Source organism: Phodopus roborovskii, unplaced genomic scaffold, assembly GCF_943737965.1.
Source record: "Phodopus roborovskii unplaced genomic scaffold, PHOROB, whole genome shotgun sequence".
NCBI lineage: Eukaryota > Metazoa > Chordata > Mammalia > Rodentia > Cricetidae > Phodopus > Phodopus roborovskii.
In genome coordinates, this window is record NW_026126603.1 from 3,384,900 (window position 1) to 3,406,725 (window position 21,826).

The window sequence follows — 21,826 nt, forward strand, 5'->3', positions numbered from 1 at the left end:
AATCAATAATAAATAATAAAAAAAGAAAAAAACCCTTAAAAACAAAAACCAAAAACAAGGTGCATGGCATTGAAGAATAACACCTGTGGTTGACTTCTGGCTTACACACACACACACACACACACACACACACACACACACACACACACCCTGTGTAAATGAATAATAAGTGGGTATAAATGATGTATCACAGACTACCTGTAAGGCCCCCCAGATTGCAACCATGATTAAAAATACAAACCTGTGGGGGACGGAGATGGACCTTGGACAGTGTCCAGCACCACCCCACTCCCTCCCCACAGCATCACCAGTGAACTTGCCAGCTATTCTTGCAAAATGCTGAGGTTTTTTATTTATTTATTTTTTTTGAAACAGGGTTTCTCTGCATAAGAGCTCTGGGTGTCCTAGAACTTGATTTGTAGACCAAGCTAGGCTTGAATTCACAGAGATCCAGGTGCCTCTGCCTCCCGGGTGCTGGGATCAAAGTCGTGTACCACCACTGCCTGGCACTTAAAAATTTTTAGTTTATTAATTTATATTTCATTTGGTGTGTGTGTGTGTGTGTGTGTGTATGTGGTGTGTGTGTGTGTGTGTGTGTGTGTGTGTGTTTGCGGGTGAGAGAACTCAGAATTTGATTTCTTCCTTCCTTGACTTCTGGCTTCAGTTTGAACTTGGGTCATCAAGCTCAACAGTAGATGCCTTTCATCTCGGAGCCATCACACCAGCCTTGTGTCATCGACTCTTTAATGGACTCATTTAGAGGTGCAGAGAGGTGATGAGGTCGGGAGCCTGACTCTTGACCTACCTGACAGAAATGAGTCACTGTTATATTTTGCTCTTTTACCATGATAATGACTTAACAGTAAATATTGATGTTTTGATACCCATAGGGCTACTTTGGGTGACAGATGATGGAGTTAGGGGATATAGATGGCACAACCACAAAATCTATTTCCATTTTATTAAAAAACCAAAACAACAAAACAAACAAAAAATTTACCTGGAAGTCACAATCCTCGTGTTAAGTTTTTATAGTGTGAGATATCTTTTGACCATACATCAGAACACCGTTGCACTTATTTACATTATAGTCTTTAATATAATGAAAACAGTCATGTCTGATCAGATGTTTCCAACTCTCATCCTTGATGTTTCATCCCTAGCCCAGGACCAGATGAACTTCAGATGCTCTCCCAGCACACCGAGAAGACAAGGAAGCAAAATAGAATCTGCATTTCCTAACAGAAGACGGACTCCTTTCAAGTCAAGTTTGGGTTGGTTATTTTTCTTTCCAATTTCTTTTGTATTTAATGAGATATAAAGTGCTTAAGAGAAGTAGGATAGGTGTTCAGGGTGGGGAGGAAGGAAACAAACAGACCACAAACAGAAAATAACATTGCCCTAACTGGGCTTGTAAATATGCAGGGGACTCTGCAGTGGACAAGAAGTCTTCCCAGCATGGCTATAGATTATGCCACCACCACATCTCCACACATAAGAGAACCAAAGTCTGAGTCCAAAATTCCTCATGGAAAACCACCTGGAGTCGGTTACTATAATTTGTGGGTCAGAGGGCAAACAAGCCTAGGAAAACCCAGCTCATGTCCTCAGACTATGAGGTAAGGGAAAGGCTGGGATGGGGCCATCCTACACTTGACCCATGGCGCTGCCAAAGTGATCTGGTGGCAAGCCCATAAAATACGGACTGTGCCTCCATCCTATTACAATGGGAGCACATAACTCATGTTAGGGAGGAAAATTAAAGCCAATGGATTTTCCCTTTGCTCATGGCAGTGGTGATGTTGGAGACTGACTTATGATGCCATGCTTGATTATTTTAGGCTTGCAAGTCCATTCTTTGTGGAATTGCTTTAAAAATCATAATATGTTACACAGAGAATTAAAAAAAATGCCACCTTACTCCCTGCCCCTGCTTTAAAATTGATAATTGCTGGTTATGGTCTGCAGGTTACAGAAGTGTAGTACCATATATACTCAAGAGATTCTCCTGCAAATGAGAAAATTCTTCCTTCCACCTGATAAGAGTTTTAAAGAACATCCTGTCCCCACCCCTGGGAATGGATGGGATGTAACTTCACAATACAAAATTACTTCAAGTTTTCTAAGCATAATGGACATCCCACCATAAAAATAACCATCCCTCCCCACCCTCTCCCACCTCTAACTCTCTTCCTAATTATAAAATGCTACAGCCATTACCTGCTAGCAAGTTGGAAGCAGGAAGGAAGTTGATTCTGTACACGTAAAAACATTTCAGTATTTCACACCATTTACATTCATACGGAAGAAGTCCTTTTATTGAAGAGAAAGTGGAGCTAAATCAATCAGACCTCTGCTGATAATTCTGCGCACAAACCAGCCAGAGGTGTCTTCCCAGACAGCAATAGAACACAGCAGTGTTTTTAAACAGGTCTGCTTTGAGGTCTCCCACAGCTCTTTAGAGTTCATGACATTCTCTCCTCATTCAGTAAAGTGTTAACCAAATTCTCCACTATTGAGGGAATGGTATGGATGAAGAGTAAGACACATATTGTTGAAATGGAGACCTGTGGCAAATAAGTGTGCTGAATCTAGGTATTGCTCCAGCAGAGGGCGCTCTGCCCTTTCAGTAACATCCTACAGCACTGAAGATACCTACACAAATTTGAAGCCTATGCACTCTCCTTCAACTCTTCTATCCCTACAAGTGACAGTTTGGTATTTTCTTCAAAGAGCAGGATATACTACAGTGAGCGAGCTCTTATACATGAAAATTCTTTGGCTATCTAAAATCTTCACATTCTCAAAAGAAAAAGAACAATATTCTGAGTTCAGTATAAGTGGTACATTTGCCTGGGAGTTTTGAAGAAAAAAGGGGGTTAAACACTAGAGATTAAAGATGGATGTTACCAAGGCCACAGTTCATTTACTTTAGAGTTGTAGATTTAGCAAGACCAAGCAGCAGCCCTCAAAATCAAAGCCACAAAGGGTCCATCTTTACTTTTGTTCATGAGAACAACAGGAGAAAACCCTGCTAGTTCATGGAAGAACATGTGTTCATTTGGGTGGTGGTCAGTCTTTGGCTTAGGTAGCACACATGGTCCTCACATCATTTCTGATCCCCAAGGTCATTGCTGGCCTAAGGATACCAGACCCACAGACCTTCTACTCAGCAATGACTTTGGGTAACACAGCTTTCTCTCTGTTCTCCATAGCGTTTTTTGTCTGACTGAATAGAGTTCTTACAAGAAAAATACTTCCACCCAATCACCATCAACACACATGTGTCCAATAGCCAGAGAGTCCACAGCCCTGCAGTGAGTATGGATGTCAGCAGTGCCACGGGCTTAGAGGAGCTGGCCACTGAGGTTCATGAAAAAGCCACTCAATTATGAAAGATGAGAGAGAGAGAGACAGAGAGACAGAGACAGAGACTGAGGCATGCTCTTACAGAACAAGGATTTCATGCGATCAAAGGACTTGGTAATTAAAAATCCACATCTAGGTCCTGCACTCACTTCATTCATTCAGGGACAACTGTGCCACCAAAAGGCTCACAGTGGGGGCAAAGTAGCTTCCTATCTACCAGACTTGAAACACTACTGTCCCTGCTGCAAGAGGCTTGGTGTTGGGAGCAGAATGGAGCCAGAAGAGTTATGTACCAGTGAGAAACTGAGAACCAATTTTCAGAATTAACTCATTTTCAGGTTATTCCAACCTTCTTTGTAATTCAAGAGTGTTTTAACTCATGAATATTGAATTTTTAAACACCTGCTCTCCCTGGGACTCACTAATAAGCTCTGAACCCAGAGCAGGGGCATTTTTCTAGAGAGACTTCCCACTTAGCCAGCCTTGCTTTGGCCTGGGATCCTACCTCCTCATTGATGTCCTTCAGTGCGGTCACTGGTCACCTCCCCTGTGAAAGCAGCCATTAACCCCGATCCTTGGTCCCTTCCTATCAGAGACAGAGATGCTACTCAAAAAGGCAGGCAGCTGGCCCTTTGCAGGGCAGTGCCTCTGTTGGTCCTTGACAATGTTAAGTGGCCTATGGATCTGTCCAAGAAGTAAGCCCTGATGCTGGCTGATAAGGAGCTTGGGCAGATGTCAGACATAGCAGCCACAGATCCTACTCCCAGGGCACGGGAACTAGAAGGTTGTAGATTCTGGCCATGAAAGACAGCAGGTCTCCACAGCACTCTGGAATTGTAACCTTGTTAGTATTTACTCAGGGGGCTTCCTGCACAAGCCAGGAAAAAGTACAGCCCAGATAGCCATTATGGAGCATTCCTTGTAGGGAGAGAGTGTGATGAACTAAAGAATAGAATAAGAAAAAAAGGAAATGAGAAGTAAGATAGGGAAATTGTGTGCATGTGTGTATGCATGCACATATATGTGTACAAAAACACAAAAACAAACAAGCAAACAACAACAAAAAACAAAACAACCCCCCAAACAAAACAACAACAAAAAAACCCAGGCTGTCAAAAACTCAGGGAAGCACAGTAGAAACCCAGGGATTTTGAGATTGCTACAGAACGTCACCTCAATAGTCTCAGTACTGCAGAAGGCTGGGCTCTCCCTTCATACAGGGTGAGACACTATTTTCTAAAATTTCTGAACATTGTTATTTGGTAATTTCCAAGGTCACCCAAGGATATACATTCAGTGGATAAATTCTTATGCTCTGTAGTTTATTTCACACCAACTAAGTTTCTAACAGTATGTCCTAGACAGACTATCTGTCATCCTTCATGATTCTGGAAGTGTGGTGGCCCCCGGGGTGTCTGCATTGTAACAGAAATGGCTACTGGGCACAGCCATTCTTAATAGAACCACAGCAAGACCTATGAAAAATACAAAGCAAAAATAACAAAACTTCTTTGGACAGAGACTTGTTTCCACGGGCAGGATGTTATATGCAGTGTTGAGTTAGCTAGGCACCTCTGTTACATTTATTATCTACTTTCTCTACACTGTGTCTCTCCCTTGGTTTTGTGTGACCAGAATTAACATGGAAGGCAAGACTAAAACCTAGGGTCTAGTCAATATTCAAATGCAGCATTTATGAGGCATCGACTGTTCCAGGATGACTAACCACACTGGGGGAAGCCATTCTGAAAGCAACGCTAGCAATTCAAGGCTCTTTTCCTCCCATAGCCTATACATGATGGGTGATGCTCAACAGAAGGTGGCTCATCATTCACCAAGCTTGGATGGTCACAAGCCTCCAAGATCCCCTCTTCACAAGGCCGCATGCGTGTGTATATGGGGTCAGTATGCAGTCCCCTGTGCTTCTCCTCAGATCTCTGAGGAAGAACTAGGGATTGAGGTAAATTCTCTTTGGCTAAGTGCCACACACGAGTCTCAAGGGGCGTTATAGAAGTGAGCGGTACAATTTTATTTAAGCACCAAATCAACATGTTTGGTTGTCCTGTTGTTGTTGTTGTTGTTTTTTTTTTTTTAACAAACAACTTGTCAGAGAAGTAACAGTTGAGTTGATGATAGTGGACATTACTGCTTGGAAAATTGAAGCAGAAAATTGGTAAAGGCTATTTGATCCAATATTAATTATAAAACAAGTACACCCCTGGCCCTCTGCTTAGGTGGCTTGGATGGAGTCCGAATATCCCTGTGAAAGCTGAGGTAATTGTCTCCCTTCTCTTCTGTCAGAGCCAGGCATACTTGTGAAGAGTCTCAGGCTGTGCTGTCCAGCTGGTGGCCACTAGGCACATATGGCTACTGAAAGCTCAAGCTGTGGCTAGTAAAAATTGAGATGTCTTGTGTGTATAAAAGACACAACAGATGTAGAAGTTACATATTGAAAAGGAGAGGGAATATTTCCATAATACTTTCCATATCAATTACATGTTGAAACAATAATATTGGGTTAAGTTAAAATATTAATAAATTGTTTTCACCTGTTTCTCTTTTGCTTCTTAAAATATGGGTAATGGAAATTTTTAAAAAAATGTATGTGACTTGGGCTATTTTTCTTTTGTACAGAGTTGGTGCAGACACTTGTTACAAAAAACTGCATGCCTGTAAATGCCTATTCAGTTTGCATTTCTGGGCCACATAGCCATGTGTGGATCACTGAGTCAGAGTCTCTTGTTGTGGAAAGTAGCAGGAAGGCTATAGTTAAGAAGACGAACCTGTTAGAACCTTCATCATCCATTCAGCAATCCTATAGGACATCAGGTTAAGGGCTGCTATGTAATCAGTTATTTATCTGATCATTGGCCAGCAAATGCCCACCAAACACAGAAAATACTCACCAAATCCTTTTCTCCCTGGGCATGCAATATAATTTGTATTTCTTTTGCTGTTGAATTACCCTAATTTTGTTAGATTTAAGATCAAAATTTGCTATGAGACACAACTGTTTTCACAAACAGCTCCCATTGGAGGAGTGCCAATGAGTAATACAAAAGAGAGGGAACCATGTGTGTCATCTGCTAAATGCCTCCCTCCTTGTTCAGATCTTGCTTCAGTGCTTGCTTGCTACCTGGCTCTCCTCAGCCACTGGAGGCTAGAATGAATTATGGGAAGTGCAGGACCTTAGATAGAAGAGGTTTTTCTGAAGGCCGTTTGTTCTCCTTGCTTTGTTGTATACTCAGACACCATCAAATAGGAACTCATTAAAGGCAAGAAAAAGCAGTGGAGAACTCTCTTGCCCCTGACTCAAGATTCCAGTGGGCAGCAAGGATTTACAGCTCAACCAAGCCCTGCTTGAATGAGTATTAGTGTAATGAGGTGGAAAAGCCCAAATCAAATACATAAATACAGCTCAGTGGGAAGAGCTTGCTTTACTGGCTAATCCCTGCTGTGTGACCCTGCCAACTGCTAGAGACGATGAGGTGATCCTCCTGGTCACCCAGTGACTCTGGTGACCGCCTCTGCCTCTGTAGAGGCTGGTTGCCTGTGTCACAAAACTGTCCATTTGGAAAACAACATTTTTGTCATTGTTTCAAACAAGCAAACAAAAAGAATAAAATCATAAATCACTTTATAGCACAGATGGAGTTTGATAGTTATTTTTTTTTCTTCCTTATTTGTTGCTCACAATCAGGAGAAACTCAATTCAGCAATTTCCCATGATGTACTTTTTGGTTTGCACTTTATCATATCATTCCTCATCCTCCTCTTGGTACCGGGATGCTCTCAGGAAGACCCAAGCTGCAAACTGCTAAGGATTTATTTAGAGTTTTCCATGTTGGCTGGTGAGGAAAAGAACCAGAAGTAAGCTCACACCTGGCTGGATGCTAGTGACTTAAAAAAAAATGATTGTATCTTTTCTACAGCTTGGTCCCACAGAACTTGCTTACAAAGGAGAAAATGCTGAGGCTTTGGGGATAACCAGGGAGGGGGACAGACATCTTCCTTGCCCTGGGAAGAAGGGGTACCCTGTTTTTAAACTAGGTTTATAGTGCCACACACTTCGAGCATTGGCATTCGTGCCTTGTGAGGAACTTCTGAGGTTTAGACTAAGACCCTGAAGCAGCTGAACCACCCTTCTCCCTGATAGTTCTCTCTGCCAAGGTGTCCCTGGACAGAGCATGGCAAGTGGAGGCCTGCGTGATGTAGGTGAAAACAGCGGGCAATGGATTCACCAGATCCAGAACTTAGTGTTGCTGTCTCTGGCAGCAGGGCTCATCAAGACTCACTTAGAGGAGGGAGTTAGACACTTGATGAATTCTGGCCTTCCACCCTTGCAGGGTGCTGGGCAATTCTAGAAGTCATACACACTTTACACTGAGAGCTCATGACGGTAAACCTCAGAGATGTGGTATAAGCCAATCATTGTAGCAGCAACCAGGACCTCTAAACACACCTCTGTACATGGATTGGAGTGAATCAAAGGGAAAACAAAGGAATAGATGTAAACTACACATCATCTTTAAAGAGAAATCATTAGGGGAATGAAGCCATCTTCTCCAAACAAGAACAAGAAGATGGGAGAAGCCTGAGAGAAGCCTTACAGATCTTCCAGTCGGCCGCGTGTCTGCACCGACGCGGAGGGATCCAGCTTTCAATTTCCACACCAAGGCCACGATTGTTGCAGAGGTGGGAACCCGCATCCTGACTCTGGAAACTTTGGATATTGCTTTCGTTACTACCCTTGAACAGAGAGCCCTGGGGTTGCCGTGATGAGCTGAAGGCTGTGTATCCAGTTCAAGTCCCGGAGCATGCTTCCTTCCTGTCCCCCCTGGGTCCTGGGTTTTCTTTCGTCTGTTTGTACCATTTCAAGACTTCACCTCTTCGTAGTCTTGGTCAGTGGAAAGTTCTACATCAGACAGTCCCACTTCCAGTGCCATAATCAATGAGATGTCGGAGTCGCTGCTCACAGCCGGCTCTTGATCACCTGCGGGACAAGGCAAAGCTTACGGTCAACATCAAGCTAAATCTTTGGATTTTTTTTTAAGTATTTTTTTTTAAGTATTCTGGCTCCTATATTGTTTCTTTTTTAAAAGATCTATTTTTATGCTTTTAAATTACATGTGTGATGTGGATTTTCATGTGGGCATGTGCCCTTGGGTGCAGGTGTCTTTGGACACCAGAGGCGTTAGATCTCCTGATATGCATGCCGGGAACTGAATTTATGTCCTATGGAAGTGCAGTATGCACTAACCCAGGAAAAACTGTTTGTTCTATAAAAAACAAAACAAAACAACAACAAAAAACTTTCATTCAAACCTCACCTCAAAATACAGCCACAGATAAATTCTAAATGGGTGAGAAAGTTAAATGTAATGCCTGTAATCTCAGCACTGGGGAGGTGGAAGCAGAAAGAGTTTGAGGCTATCCCAAGCTGCTTTGTGAGACCCTGCCTCAAAATAGGAAAGTCAAATTAGCAGCAACCCAACATCACTGTGATGCTAATACTGACTGCAAGCTGCCCAGGATTCAGAATCTCCTAGGAGACACATCTCTGATGTTAACACTGACTGCCAGCTCCTAAGGATCCTGAATCTCCTGGGAGACACATCTCTGATGCTAATACTGACTGCTAGCTCCACAGGATCCTGAATCTCCTAGGAGGTATATCTCTGTACATGTCTGGATAGGAGTTTTTGGATGTCCTTACAGAGGTAACCAGACACATACTAAATGTTGGCAGTGACCTTTCCGAGGACTGGGGTCCTGGACTGAATAAAAGAGAGAACACTACCTGAGCACCAGCATCATCTCTCTCTGCTTCCTGACCAAAGACTCAATGAGAGCAGGTGCCTCAAAATCCAGTCAAAACTTTCCTGCTAAGATGCCTGTGTCTCAAACTGTAGCCTTGAATTGGCTTAGTAGTTGTTTGATCATAGCAATAAGAAAATCACACATCAACATCCCTACAAAAACAGTAACAACAACAGCAACAATTAGAAGAAAACATAGTGTCTAATTGTGGTGGTCAGTTTAATTGTCTGCTTGATATAATTAAAGCCATCTGGCAGGACGGTCATGACGAGAGATTGTCTAGATCAACATATGGGTCTCACCCTTTGCAGGGTCAAATGGCCCTTTCACAAGGGGCACATATCAGATATTCACATTACAATTCATAACAGTAGTAAACTCACAGTTCTGAAGTAGCAATGAAATAATCATGTCTTTGGGATCTTGATCACATTTAATTGTTAACTGAGGCAGAAAGACTGGTCCACTGTGGGCAACACTCTTCCCCAGCAGGGAATCCCGAGAGTGGGGAAAGTGAACTGAGCACAAGCAAGCATCCTCTCTCTGCTCTTGACTGTGAGCAGCTGCTCCAAGTTCCTGCCACCTCCACTACCCCACAGTGACAGACTGGACTCAAAAGCCGAATTCAACATTTCTCCCTCAAGCTGCTTTTGTCAGTGTATTTTATCGAGGCAGTAGAAAAAGGGACAACGACAAAATGTGTTTCTGAGCTGTAAGATGTGTATGTAATGTATTTAAGAAGGCAAGAAAGGTTGTTGAGTAATTCATAGAGCCGAGCTTAAATTTTAGAAAATGCTAAAATACAAATTAGTATCGAAGGCATATATTAGAGGGAGAATGTCAAATACCTCACGAACTTACAGTATTTGGTACATGTACACATATGCACTGTGTGTACCTGTGGAGGCAACGGGTCAACATCAAGTTCCTTCCTCAGCTACTTCCTACCTTCTTTATTTGATTCAGGGTCTCTGGAGCTTGTTGATTAGACATGAGTAGCTGGACAGCCAGCTCCAGGAGCCCTGTCTCTGCCCCCTTCCTTAACCCCATGATGGGATTATTAAGTGCATCCCTGCACATGGTGTCTCTGTGGGTGGTGGGGATGGAACCCAGTTCCTCAGTCTCAAGAATGTTTTTTTTTTTTTTTTTTCCCAACCCAGCAAAAACTTTAATGTTACTATGAAACATAATCCAGCAGAAAAGCAGGCACAGGGGAGTGCATCACAGATGCTCCTTGAGGGGAAGTGAAAACTAAGTGTTCCTCTTTGCATGTAAGCTTCACTCTTTAAAAAAGACAGTGTGGCAGTGAGGGTGTATTGAGATGTTTTTGTTGAAGCACTGCAAGCAGAAATGTAAAGTTTTCTTTTTAAACTGAGGTGTAGTATTTGCACATCTTCAATATGGCACATTATGGTAATCTAATATGTGTATATAATAATCAAAATAATACACATTTCCATGTCTTCAAACATGAGTCCTTTTTATAACTGGAGATTTTTATTCCTTTACTCATTTTAAAAAATATATCATATAATGTTCTAACTAATCGTTACCCCTAGTCTATTTTAAGAAATCCAGAACTAATTTCTCCAGTGTGACTATGGAACCCTTATTAACATTCTTTCCATCTCCCCTCCCACTACCCTTCCCAGTCCCCAGAGAGCTTTATTCCATTTCATCCATTAGAGTTGTAAAATTTTCACCTAATAATTTTATTTTCAGAATGCTCTAAGGAGCAATAACTAGAAGTGCAAAAATATTTATTTCAGCATTATCTGTAGTATCAAAATTTGGCAAGCAACAAGGTCCATAACAGAAAGTATCTCAAAAACAGTGTCACTCTTAATGGACACTGTTACTATAGTCATCTCAGTGGAGTTTCCCAAGAGTTTGCAGATGCATGAATAAACATTTAATGCTATTTCCAGTCTAACCATATACTGGTAAATGAAAACAGAAGCACTCAAAGCATGTGAGAAAATTATTATAATTGGAAGCAAGGAGCTAAAAACATTAACAGGAGAAGGTATTCATGCTTTGGGCACCCTCTCTCTTTCTTTTTATTTTGAGACAAGGTCTTACTCTGTAACCTAGACTGATCAAACATTAGAGTTTATATTGATTTTCCTTTCAAGATGTAGTTTTTCCTTTCTTTCCTTTTTTTCCCCCAGGATCTGTTTCCAAATACCCAGGAATGAGTGCACATTCCACATTCATTCAAGATGTATTAATTGACTCTCTACCATAAGCTAGAAATTGTGCTAGCTGCTATGCATGTGAGAACAAGACAACTCAGTGCTTCAAGGAGCTTACTGTCCAGTAGTCAGACAGGCTAGTAAATACTGGCTCTGGCAGAAGATGGCCCAAGTATGGTAGGAGCAGGGGAGGAGGCTGTGTAATCATATGCTGGGCCAAAGAAGGTGCGTACCATAGGGTACACTGCCCGAACCCAGTCCTAAGGATGATCTGTGCTTTAGACAGATGAGAAAATGGAATAATCGTTTAAGTAACAGTCACAGTGTGCACAGATGGCTGGAAGTGATGGGGACTGTTGGGACAGGCAGACATCAGCAGATATTTAAATATGCCTGGAATGCACAGCAAGGCTAGGGAGTAGTCTGGGGGAGGCTCAAGATCTGCCTAAAGGCAGCTGTAATCCACAGTCTTATACTTTCCACCCCCTGCTGAAGAATCATGCAATTAAAAACCAATAAAGAAGTCTATGCAATAAAGATTGATGGTGTTGTTATACTTTTGCTTTGGCTGTTGCTGACACTATTTTCCATGTTGAGGACAGTTAAGGAAAATATACGTGTTTAACAAAGAGTAGAAAATTTCTAAGACACTTTATTTTTTACTTTTGTTGGTTCTTTGTCGATTTCACATCTTGCATCTCAACTCCATTTCTTAACCCTTCATATCTACCCTCTGCCCTTGCAACCTCTTCCCCCAAACAAAACAAAACAAAACAAAAAATAACAACAAAAGACCCCCCCAAAAAAAGCAAAGCAAAAGAAAAAAGAAAGAAAAAAATGAAAAATCTCATCATGGAAGTTGCAGAGTGACATGGCAAGTTATACAGTAACCCCTTAGTCCTTATATCTTTACTTACATGTGCTCATTGCAAAGAGTCACTGTTCTGGTTCTAGGCCTCTGGTTTCTGCTGGGCCCTCCCTAAGGTGCTTCTTGGCTATCCTGTTGTTGCCCTGTGTAATGGAGATCTTGTTGTTTTGGATCTGTAGTTTTGTCCCCTTCGCATGTTCTAACAATTCATAGATTTGGTGGAGATTGGGGTGGGCCAACTCATAGCTCTGGTTCTGGGTCTGGGTTATGGTAGCCGGATTGGTCAGCTTTTAGTTTTCTATCATAGTCACTACCTGATGAGCTCTTCAGCATTGCCTTGACTAGCTCATCCAGTGAAGCCTACAGTGAGGAGCGAGCCAGTTCTGCTCTTGGGCCCTCAGATCCAGGTTTTTCCACTCAACCGGGTCAGCTCTACTGTTTTGCACAGGAAAGGTACAGGGCCCTCTCCCCTCATTGCATTAGTGGGCATAGGAAAGGCAGCAGGATCAGCTCTTCTGCTCTCATATCCTCAAGCCTGGCTTATTTGCATCCCCTACAACAGGATTAGCTTTAGTTTGCTGCCCTGGTGGGATGCAGGGCCCACTCTCCTGTGTGCTGCAGCTGGTGAGGGGCAGTTTTTACACCCTCCTGACTTGACCTCAGGGCCAGCTCTCTGGCCTGCTGCAGGTAGCAAAAGATGGGGGATAGGGGTGAGGGAGCATCTTTCGCCCATGCCTGGCAGAATGGGGGGTGGGGTGGGCTTCTAAGACACTTTAAAAAGAGACAAAGAGAAGAGTTGTTCCCTGAGGAATCAGCCTTAGAGAAATGGGCTGTTTCACATGGATCATCCCACCCGAAGGTTGAGCTCTCACATGTCCCAAATTCATACATGAACAGAACAGAGCTCTCAGTGACATAGCAGACCAGTGGCTAGCTCACAACTCTGAGGGCATTTCTAGGACATACAAATATTTGGTATTTGAAGATGGTGATATTCACTGAATTCTTTATAAAACTATTCATTCAACACAAAGTGAAATTGAATTTGCCTCACACCTCACACCGGACCACTTTGCCAGCTGGCCCCTTACACACTTCTTCCACACTTACTGGCTGTGTGTGAACTGCCTCTTCACTTCTGCCCCAGAGCCATGGGCCTTGTGTCCCTGACCGGGGCACTCATAGCTGCAAACTGGGATGAACCTCCTTTCCAGGACTGCTTCACCTGGCTGTCCTAGAGTGTAGTGTGCTCCCCCTACCGGTTAGCCCTTCACCTCTGCAGGCCACTCTGTCTGAGAGCTTCAGTTCCTGCAATGGGTCACAAATCAGCCACATCTTCAGATCCACCAGGTCATTGAGTACTCATTGACTCTTCCTACTGACTCGTATTTTGTTAATGTCTTTTCTTTCATTTACACTATACATGCCACAGCCTGTGTTTAATTAAAACAGTCTTTGTTATAGTTTTGGTGGGGTTTTAGGAGAGATTGGAAATAGCATCTTATGTTTAATCCACTCCTCTTCCCCAATGCTCCTCTTAAACACTTTACAATGATAATGGGATATAGACATTTAAAATTGCATTGAGTAGCTGAGTGTGTTGGTACACTGCCCTATAAACTCAGCAGTTGAGAAGTGGTGGCAGGAGAATCAGGAGTTTGAGGTTATTGATGGCTGTATAGTGAGTTTGAACCCAGTGTTGGTTTTGATCTCAAAACTGTGTCTGGCTGCTTATATATCTGTCTAGGAGAACTGGAACTCTAGCTTACTTCAGGCAATATTCTAGCTCAGCTACTACCAATTTTTTGTTTGCGCTACTTTGTATAAGTCACCTTCATCCTTCAGGGCTAATGTTTAATTGACCATTAAATGAGAATTTGGGCTGAAAATATAGAGTCTTTTCTAACTATTTTATGTACATTGATGGTAATCTAACCCTGTATTCTATACATGATGAATTATCAGTGAGTAATTGTTCAACAGAATTACTAGTGAGAAAGAAGCAAATTAAAATGTTAAATATATACTCAGCTTTTCCAGGCACATTTATTTTCTTATTCTAAAAGTCTTATTGCATGTGTAGTAAATGTATGCATGGGTGGAGGTGTCAGTCCTTAGGTACAGGGAAAGCTGCAGTTTCTTTATTCTCAGAGATGAAGCCAGAGTGAACAGCCATGGTGTGTGCTTATCACCCGGGGCCTGGGAATCTGGACAGAAGGATCTAGAATCTGGACTCAGCCTGAGCTACCCTGGATCCAAACCCCCCACCTAGAAGCAACAAAAGCGCTCTCTACCTGGAATTGTACCCCATCACCCCTCTCCCTCCCTCCCTTTAGTTTGATCTTGAGCATCCCCTCATCCTTGGAAGGCTCAGATGTTACAGGCTTGATGCCTTCACTTGGCACTGCTGGAAGGTGGGGAGACCTTTGAGAGGAGGGTGAATGCAGGTCTTGGATCTACAGGGGTGTGCCCTTGAAGGATATCATTTCAGCTCTTTCTCTCTGCTTCCAGACTGTCTCTGGGTGGACAGACCTCTTCTATTACTCTCTCTCTTTCACCATGCTACATGGTGCTGCTATAGGGCCATAGCAACAGGGCCAAGTGGTCATGGACCAAAACCTCCAAATTAGGAGCCAAAATGAGCCTTTTCTCTTTTAAAAGTTGGTTTATCTCAGGTATTTGTCATAATTACAACAATGTAAAATCAATAACCGACTCCTGCCTACTCCACCGCTTCTTTTTAAAAATAAAACTTTATTTAATTTTGATAAGATTTACTATTTAGCCCAGGCTGCCCTTGACTTAGAATTCCCCTCCCAGGCAGTAGGGATTATATGTAAAACATCACACTCAGGCTCTTTCTTCTTAATGGTGATTAACTAATTCTTTAATGGTGATTAACTAATTCAGCTCTCAAGTCAGGATTTTCACCTCACAATTTCATGGCAAACCAATGGAATAGTTTACTATCACAGATTGATTTCATGATTTTTCTATGACTCTAGCCTAACAGAAGGTACAAAGAAAGGGCTAACTCACTACAGTGTTACAGAGTCCGCATTTGGCCACCAAGGGACTGAGCTAGTTCACACAGGGATAGAGTTTACCACCCAGGGACAGAGCTCACTCACACAGAGACAGAGTTTGTCTCTGTAGCCACCAGCACCAACCACAGAGTTTGTGGCTTCAAACTCACAGGAGTGTTTTCTAAACTGGAATGTGTGAGTTGGATGTTTAAAAAAGCAGCATGGTGGTTCACAGAGGCTCTGTACAGACCACTAAATTCATGGAAATTAAATACTGTCCTTAGAAGGCTACTTATTTTTTCATTAGTTTTTGTAAAAATAATGTAGCCTTCTATTTAATACAAACCTCTGATGGGCTGTTTTCATTTTAGAGATCAAAGGGATGATTGGAGGAAGATGGTGAGTCCAGCTGTGTATGTGCTGTGGGAGAGGCATATGGGACCTTCAAGGGAGACGTGCAGGTTGTAGGCATATACACTTTGGGTGGTTTATGGAAGTGATGGCTGGTATTAAGGCTGGGGCACAAGTGAGATTGCCTAGAGGAGACTGTAGAGTGGGAAGATTCTCAGGGAGCCCTAAAATCTAGAGAGAGGATGTTTTCTAAAGTGTTAAAAGATGAGAAATAGTCAACAATATGTAAAGGTTAGAATATTTTTTCCTTTATTTGTTTGTAATTTTGTTTTTTCAAGGCAGAGTCCCACTATGTTGCTCTGGCTGCCCTGGAACTCACTCTGTAAACCAGGCTGGTCTCGAATTCACAGAGATTCTCCTGCTTCTGCCTCCTGAGTGCTGAGTTTAAAAATGTGTATCATCATGCCAGGCTAAAAGTTAGGGTTTTTCGTTTCTTGGCAAAAGAATGATCTCCCAAACTTTACCTAATTTTCTGGCAGAAACCATTGGTGAAGACTGTGTCGCTGCTGTCCCTTTAGATAGGCTCACAGATCCTGGGTGGCTACGCTCACCAAACATTCTCATTTTCTGGCCTTGTTACTTGCCTGGCTTGTGTCTATACCTGAGTTTGAAATCTCCTATTTAGGTGAGGACACAACAGTACAGAAGGCTAATTCTCCATGACATTCTAAAAGAGGGAGATTAGGGAAATATTGTGAGTTCCTTTGCTCAGTTTACCTCATATATGCTCTTTTGACCTCCCCTCCCCATTTCCAGGTGAGATTCATATTCATTGACATGAGGTCCTGCATGACTGGGTCATAGTGTAAACTCAATAGCAGATCAGCAACACTTCAACCCCAGCCTTGACTCTTCATTGCCATGTACAATAATGTACTTGTCAGATCAATATATAAGGCCCATGGTTCCCAAGCTTCCCAACGTTGTGACCCTATAATACAGTTCCTCATGTTGTGCTGACACCAGCCATAAAATTATTTCATTGCTACTTCATAACTGTAATTTTGCTACTGTTGTGAATTGCAATGCACACCTCTGATATGCTCTGTATCTGATATCTTACCCCCTGATGGCAACCCACAGGTTGAGAACCACTGGACTAGACAGAACAGAAAATGTCATTTTAAATGGAGCCCTAACTATTGTCTTAGTAGATTTTCACATTTGATGCTGAGTACATCAGTAGCCAACTGTGGTCAACAAAAGACATTCTTAGTGGTGGGGTTTATCAGTTTCATGTGGTCATAATGATTAATATCTTTGGTTTATTCCTCTGCTTGATATGGAAAATGTCACCTAAAGAATCAGGCTGACTTTTGCTGTGAGTTTGATGTAATTCTCTACTGACAATACATGCTGAAAATGGAAGGAAGACCTGGGAATACATCCCCCCTCCCCATCCATACTGGCAAACAGGGTTCATGTTGAAAATTCAATGGCCTTTGCAGTGGTGTTGAGAGATTGGAGCCTTGAGTTCACCAGGTCATGAAACTCTGTCTCTATGAAAGAATTAATATCATTATTGGGGAAGTGTGTCCCCAATAAAAGGACTTGCTGGGCTCAGCTTTCTCTCAGTGTCTTAGGCATGTTCATTGTCTATCCATTGCCATGTTAACGGCAGGAGTGTCCTCACCAGATGGGGTCCCTTAGCCTTAGATTTCCCAGACTCCAGAATCATGAGCTGAAGAAACACATGGTTTACACTTGTTTCTGTCTCTGGCATTATGTCATAGCTATGTCACATTACATAGCACTATGTCCTGTGGTGGACATCTGACTGCTTTGCATTGGTTCCCCAACTCAGGGTCATTGCATGCATTTCCGTGTCCTGTCACTTCCTCCAGCAAAGGGAGGTACCTGGAAAATGCTTGTGCAATTTAAATGGAATGGAAGCTTCTCTACAGCGTTTTCAGTGCCTTATTACTAAAAGTGCCAAATTGCAATATTAATGGTTTCTGAGAACTTACTACATTCCAGGAGCTGCAATGAGTACATTAAATAGATTCTACAATGTAGTACTCATAATTACCTAGGACACAGATGCGTTGCCTTTTTTCCCCTCCTGTTATTGTTAGGCGAGTTCTCACTACATAGCCCAGGGTGGCCCAGAAATCCTAGAGAGCTGCCTGAGATCTGGAATTAAAGGTGTGCACCACCACTCCTCCTTACCATTTTTGTTTTTGATGATAAAACCAAATCCTCAAAATCAAAAGGTTAAAATTTCTCCATAATGCTTGGGACCAGAATTGATGCCCCATTTTTCTGTCTCCAGAGTCCATAAACTTGAATACTTGAATATATTCTTTTTTTTTTTTTTGGTTTTTCAAGGCAGGGTTTCTCTATGTTGCTTTGGAGCCTGTCCTGGAACTAGCTCTTGTAGACCAGGCTGACCTTGAACTCATAGAGATCTGCCTGACTCTGCCTCCCGAGTGCTGGGATTAAAGGCATGCACTACCACCGCCCGGCTACTTGAATATATTCTATTGTGCCTAATCTGGGGGGTTATCTGGGTTGCACGGGGCCTGAGAATTAAAAACTAGCTTCACATGTTTGTGATTATACATACAGGCTTTTTTTTTTTTCCCTGTTGTCTTTCCCCGGATCCCTGAAGAGCCCACAAACAAGAATCAATTAAGTGAGGTTCTTATCCTTCTGTGGTCTTTGAAAGAGTTGAAGACAGATAGTTATGGTTATAGTTTTCCTTAGTTAGGATTTCAGATAAGTTACATATAAGACTTTAGACTCACAAAGATAGGATAGATAATAGACTAAATGTTATTGGACAAAATATTGTTAACTGTGATTCTTATTTGATAACTGTTGTGTGATATATTTTGCTATGTAAAGGTTAAGACCCTTCTTTTTATTTAGACAGAAAATAGAAAATGATGGGAGACGTCATTCTGTAAATATGTTTCTCATACTGGTTAATAAATAAAGCACTATTGGCCAATAGAAAAACAAGAGAGGAGGGACTAGAAGACAAGGAGGAAAGAGGAAGTAGTAAGGAGGAGTCAAGATAAAAGACAGAGAGAGCAGAACACCAGTGGCCTCTCTCTCTGGTAAGATAGACCACGTGGAAATACATAGATTAACAGAAATGAGTTAATACTTAAGACAGAGCTAGCCGATAAGAAACAAGTAACTGGCCAACAGCATTATATCAAATACAGAGTCTCAGTGTGTTATTTGGGGCTGGTGTGGTGGCGGGACAGGACCAACGGCGGGTGGAAAAACCTACTCCTTACACGAGGCACTCTGCTTCCTTGGAGAACATAGAACTACAAGCTATTGAACAGCTGTCTGTGTTTTTTGAAGACTTATTTTATGTGTATGTGTGTGTACTTGAGTGTATGCATGTATATTGTGTTGTGCAGTGCCTATAGAGGCCAGAGGAGGGCATCAGTTTTCCCCAAGGGCTGGAGTTAATAGGCTGTTGTGAGCTGCCTGATGAGGGTACTGGGAGCCAAAGCCTAGGCCACTGGAAGAGCAGAGGTCTGTGTTACTTGCTGAGCCATTCTCCAGCTCCATGCTTTTAAAAGGCCCACTGGCTCAGTAGTCCCTTAACACTTTTCACAGGCTCTCCCACTTTCCCAGTTAGCTGTTTTCCCAACAGTCATTCCGTATTACAGCAGAAAATGACCTTTCTTGGAGGACTGGTATTTACTCTGCTGCTTGCCTTAGCAAAGTAGCATAGAGGCTGCCTTAATCCATCCTCTGTTAGGAATTAACAAATACCACCTTGGGAATAAGTGCTTTGTTTTGAAAGAAAATAAGGTGGTGATGACTGGAACTCCCAGGTGTCCTGGTGGCTCCCAAGCAGTTCAGTGTCCACATGCGGCTGGGGGTGGGGTGGGGGTGGTGGTGGTGGGCGGGGGTGGGGTGGGGTGGGGGGGTGGGGGAGCTAGCTGAGTTACAATGTTGCCTTTCCTTTCAGCTTCTGTCTCACAGTGTGCAGGCTCCTTCAGGCTTCAGCAGGGTCTATTTTGTATTTTTCTTATACTCCTCCTTTCCCCATATGTTGGCCTCCTGAGTATCTGTGCACTGCCCCCCCTCCCAGTTTGTATGTGGTCATGCTTTTGGACAGAAGCCAGAGATTGACATAAGGTGTCTTCTTCAATCACTTCTCCACCATGTTTTTGAGACAGGGCCTCCCTCAGCAAAGCTGAAGATTGCTGCTTCTGCTGGCTGGCCAGGGAGCCTCTGGGGTCCCCAGTCTCTGACTTTCCAGGCATATGCTATCAAACTGGCTTTTTACTGGGTGCTGGGGATCCAAACTCAGTTCCCATCAGGCCACCTCCCCAGTCTTCTCTGTGATAATCTCTGTTAGAGGGAAAGTTAATTAGATCTCAAATGCAGAGTGCCTTTTTTAACAAAGTGTGCGATTTTGCACACTGTGGCTCGGGTTCACTTGAAGGACTTTTGCAAATGACCTTTGTTTCAAGCATGACAGGCTTTGAACTGTTCTCTCAGAGGCTATACCACTGTCTGACAAGCCACAGCTAGTCTGCACTGGTTCCATCTTGTGTGTCGGCACAGTGGGAAGTATGAATGTTCTGTCTATCATCTCCACACTGGAGGAGGTGTTGGAGTTCTCCACAAATTAATCATGTTATGAATGAAGTCAACTTGTCCAGTCAGGCACTTAGAAAGAGGCGGGGATGGACCTCAACCCCAGCAAGTGCTTTGACAACAGTGCCATTTCAAATGGCAGACCTTGTGGATGTATTTTTTACATCTGGCCAACTTGTTCTTCCGAAAATGTTCAGCCACCACTGGGAGCCACACATTCCAGGCTTACAATACAAAATCACCCATTGGGCCAACTGATTCTGAACTTTATTCAGAATTCCCCTTGTCAGGGTTCTAAGTATACTCAAAATGAGTCCCAGCGAGGAAGATCCTAGTGACCATACAAGTAGGCTTAAAGTAGTGTTTCTGCTTGGGCTTCCCTGGATGAGCCTGGGTCCCTGGAGGCTTGTGTATTAATTTAGATCACACAATCAGGACTTCACTTTGCTGTGATCTCTTCCTTGCTATTTCCATTTTCCGTGACACTGATGTATGTATGTATGTATGTATGTATGTATATATATATATATATATATGTATGTATGTATGTATGTGTGTGTGTGTGTGTGTCAGAAGGGAGATTTAATTTTCAGTTTCTTAGGCTCTCATTAGACTTTCACAGGATACAGAGAAAAATCTAGTGAATGTTTATGTTGTCAGTAGCTACCCCACAATCTCATTTGTTATTACCTGCCAAGTGGCAACTTAAGCATTGAAGGCAAGACATTTGGTGGATGAAAGTTTCTCAAGACATGTTCACATGATTGAAATAAAAAGAACATGGAAAAGTTAAAGCTATCAGAGGGGCTAGACTCATGGACACAGTCATGTGGATTTATTTTGCAACTATCTAAAAATATCTGTATCTCTCATTTGTTCAGCCATTAATATACTTAATTGCCCACTCATTCAACAGGCGTTGGTGTCACTAGGTACACAACACTTTAGGTGGATGCTGTGAAAGCCATAGATGGCTCTGCAGAAGAGATAACATATATACAAGAGAATGCATGCTAAAGGACAGGTAGAAATAAAATATTAGCGAGACAATTAGGAGGATAATATTTCATCTCCAACTGGATAACCAGGAGGATTCATGGATCAGACTGGACGCAGCGCAGTAGTGAGGATCTAAAACGTACTGGGAAGTATGGGGACAAAAGAAAGTGGCAGTTCTTTCAAGAAAGCCAGTCCCACCCAAGGTCAGCAAAGCAAAGTCCATAGGTGCTTATACACTCTGTCCTCTTTAGGCCTTTTCTGTTTCACAGGAGGGTGGGGGGTGGGGCGGCGTGGGGAGGTTGGAGTGTGGGAAGGTGGGGTGTGAGATGAGGGTATGGGGAGGGGGTGTAGAGGTGTGGGGATGGGGGAGTGTGGGGAGGCGGGATAGGGAGGGGGTGTAGAGGTGTGGGAGGAGGGATAGGGTGGGTTAAGAACCTAAGGACTGCGTTTTCCAGACTCTCTCACCAATGAACTTTCTCTTAGCTGAAGGGAAGGAAAGGCAGGAGGGCCAGGAAGGCTTGTTCTAGTTACTGTGACTCCAGGGTCACATGCAGGGGACACCAGCT

General features: G+C 42.8%; 1 protein-coding gene across 2 annotated transcripts in view; it reads right to left on the reverse strand.

Annotated features, from left to right (window-relative positions):
• Positions 1-7,995: 7,995 nt before the first annotated feature.
• Rnf150 (ring finger protein 150) overlaps positions 7,996-21,826 on the reverse strand; it is a 218,869-nt gene continuing 205,038 nt past the window's right edge. For both annotated transcript variants that reach the window (XM_051205857.1, XM_051205856.1), the window contains exon 7: positions 7,996-8,362. In XM_051205857.1, coding sequence (XP_051061814.1) covers positions 8,244-8,362 — 119 coding nt within the window. In that variant the 3' untranslated portion in view covers positions 7,996-8,243. The remainder of the gene's footprint in view (positions 8,363-21,826) is intronic.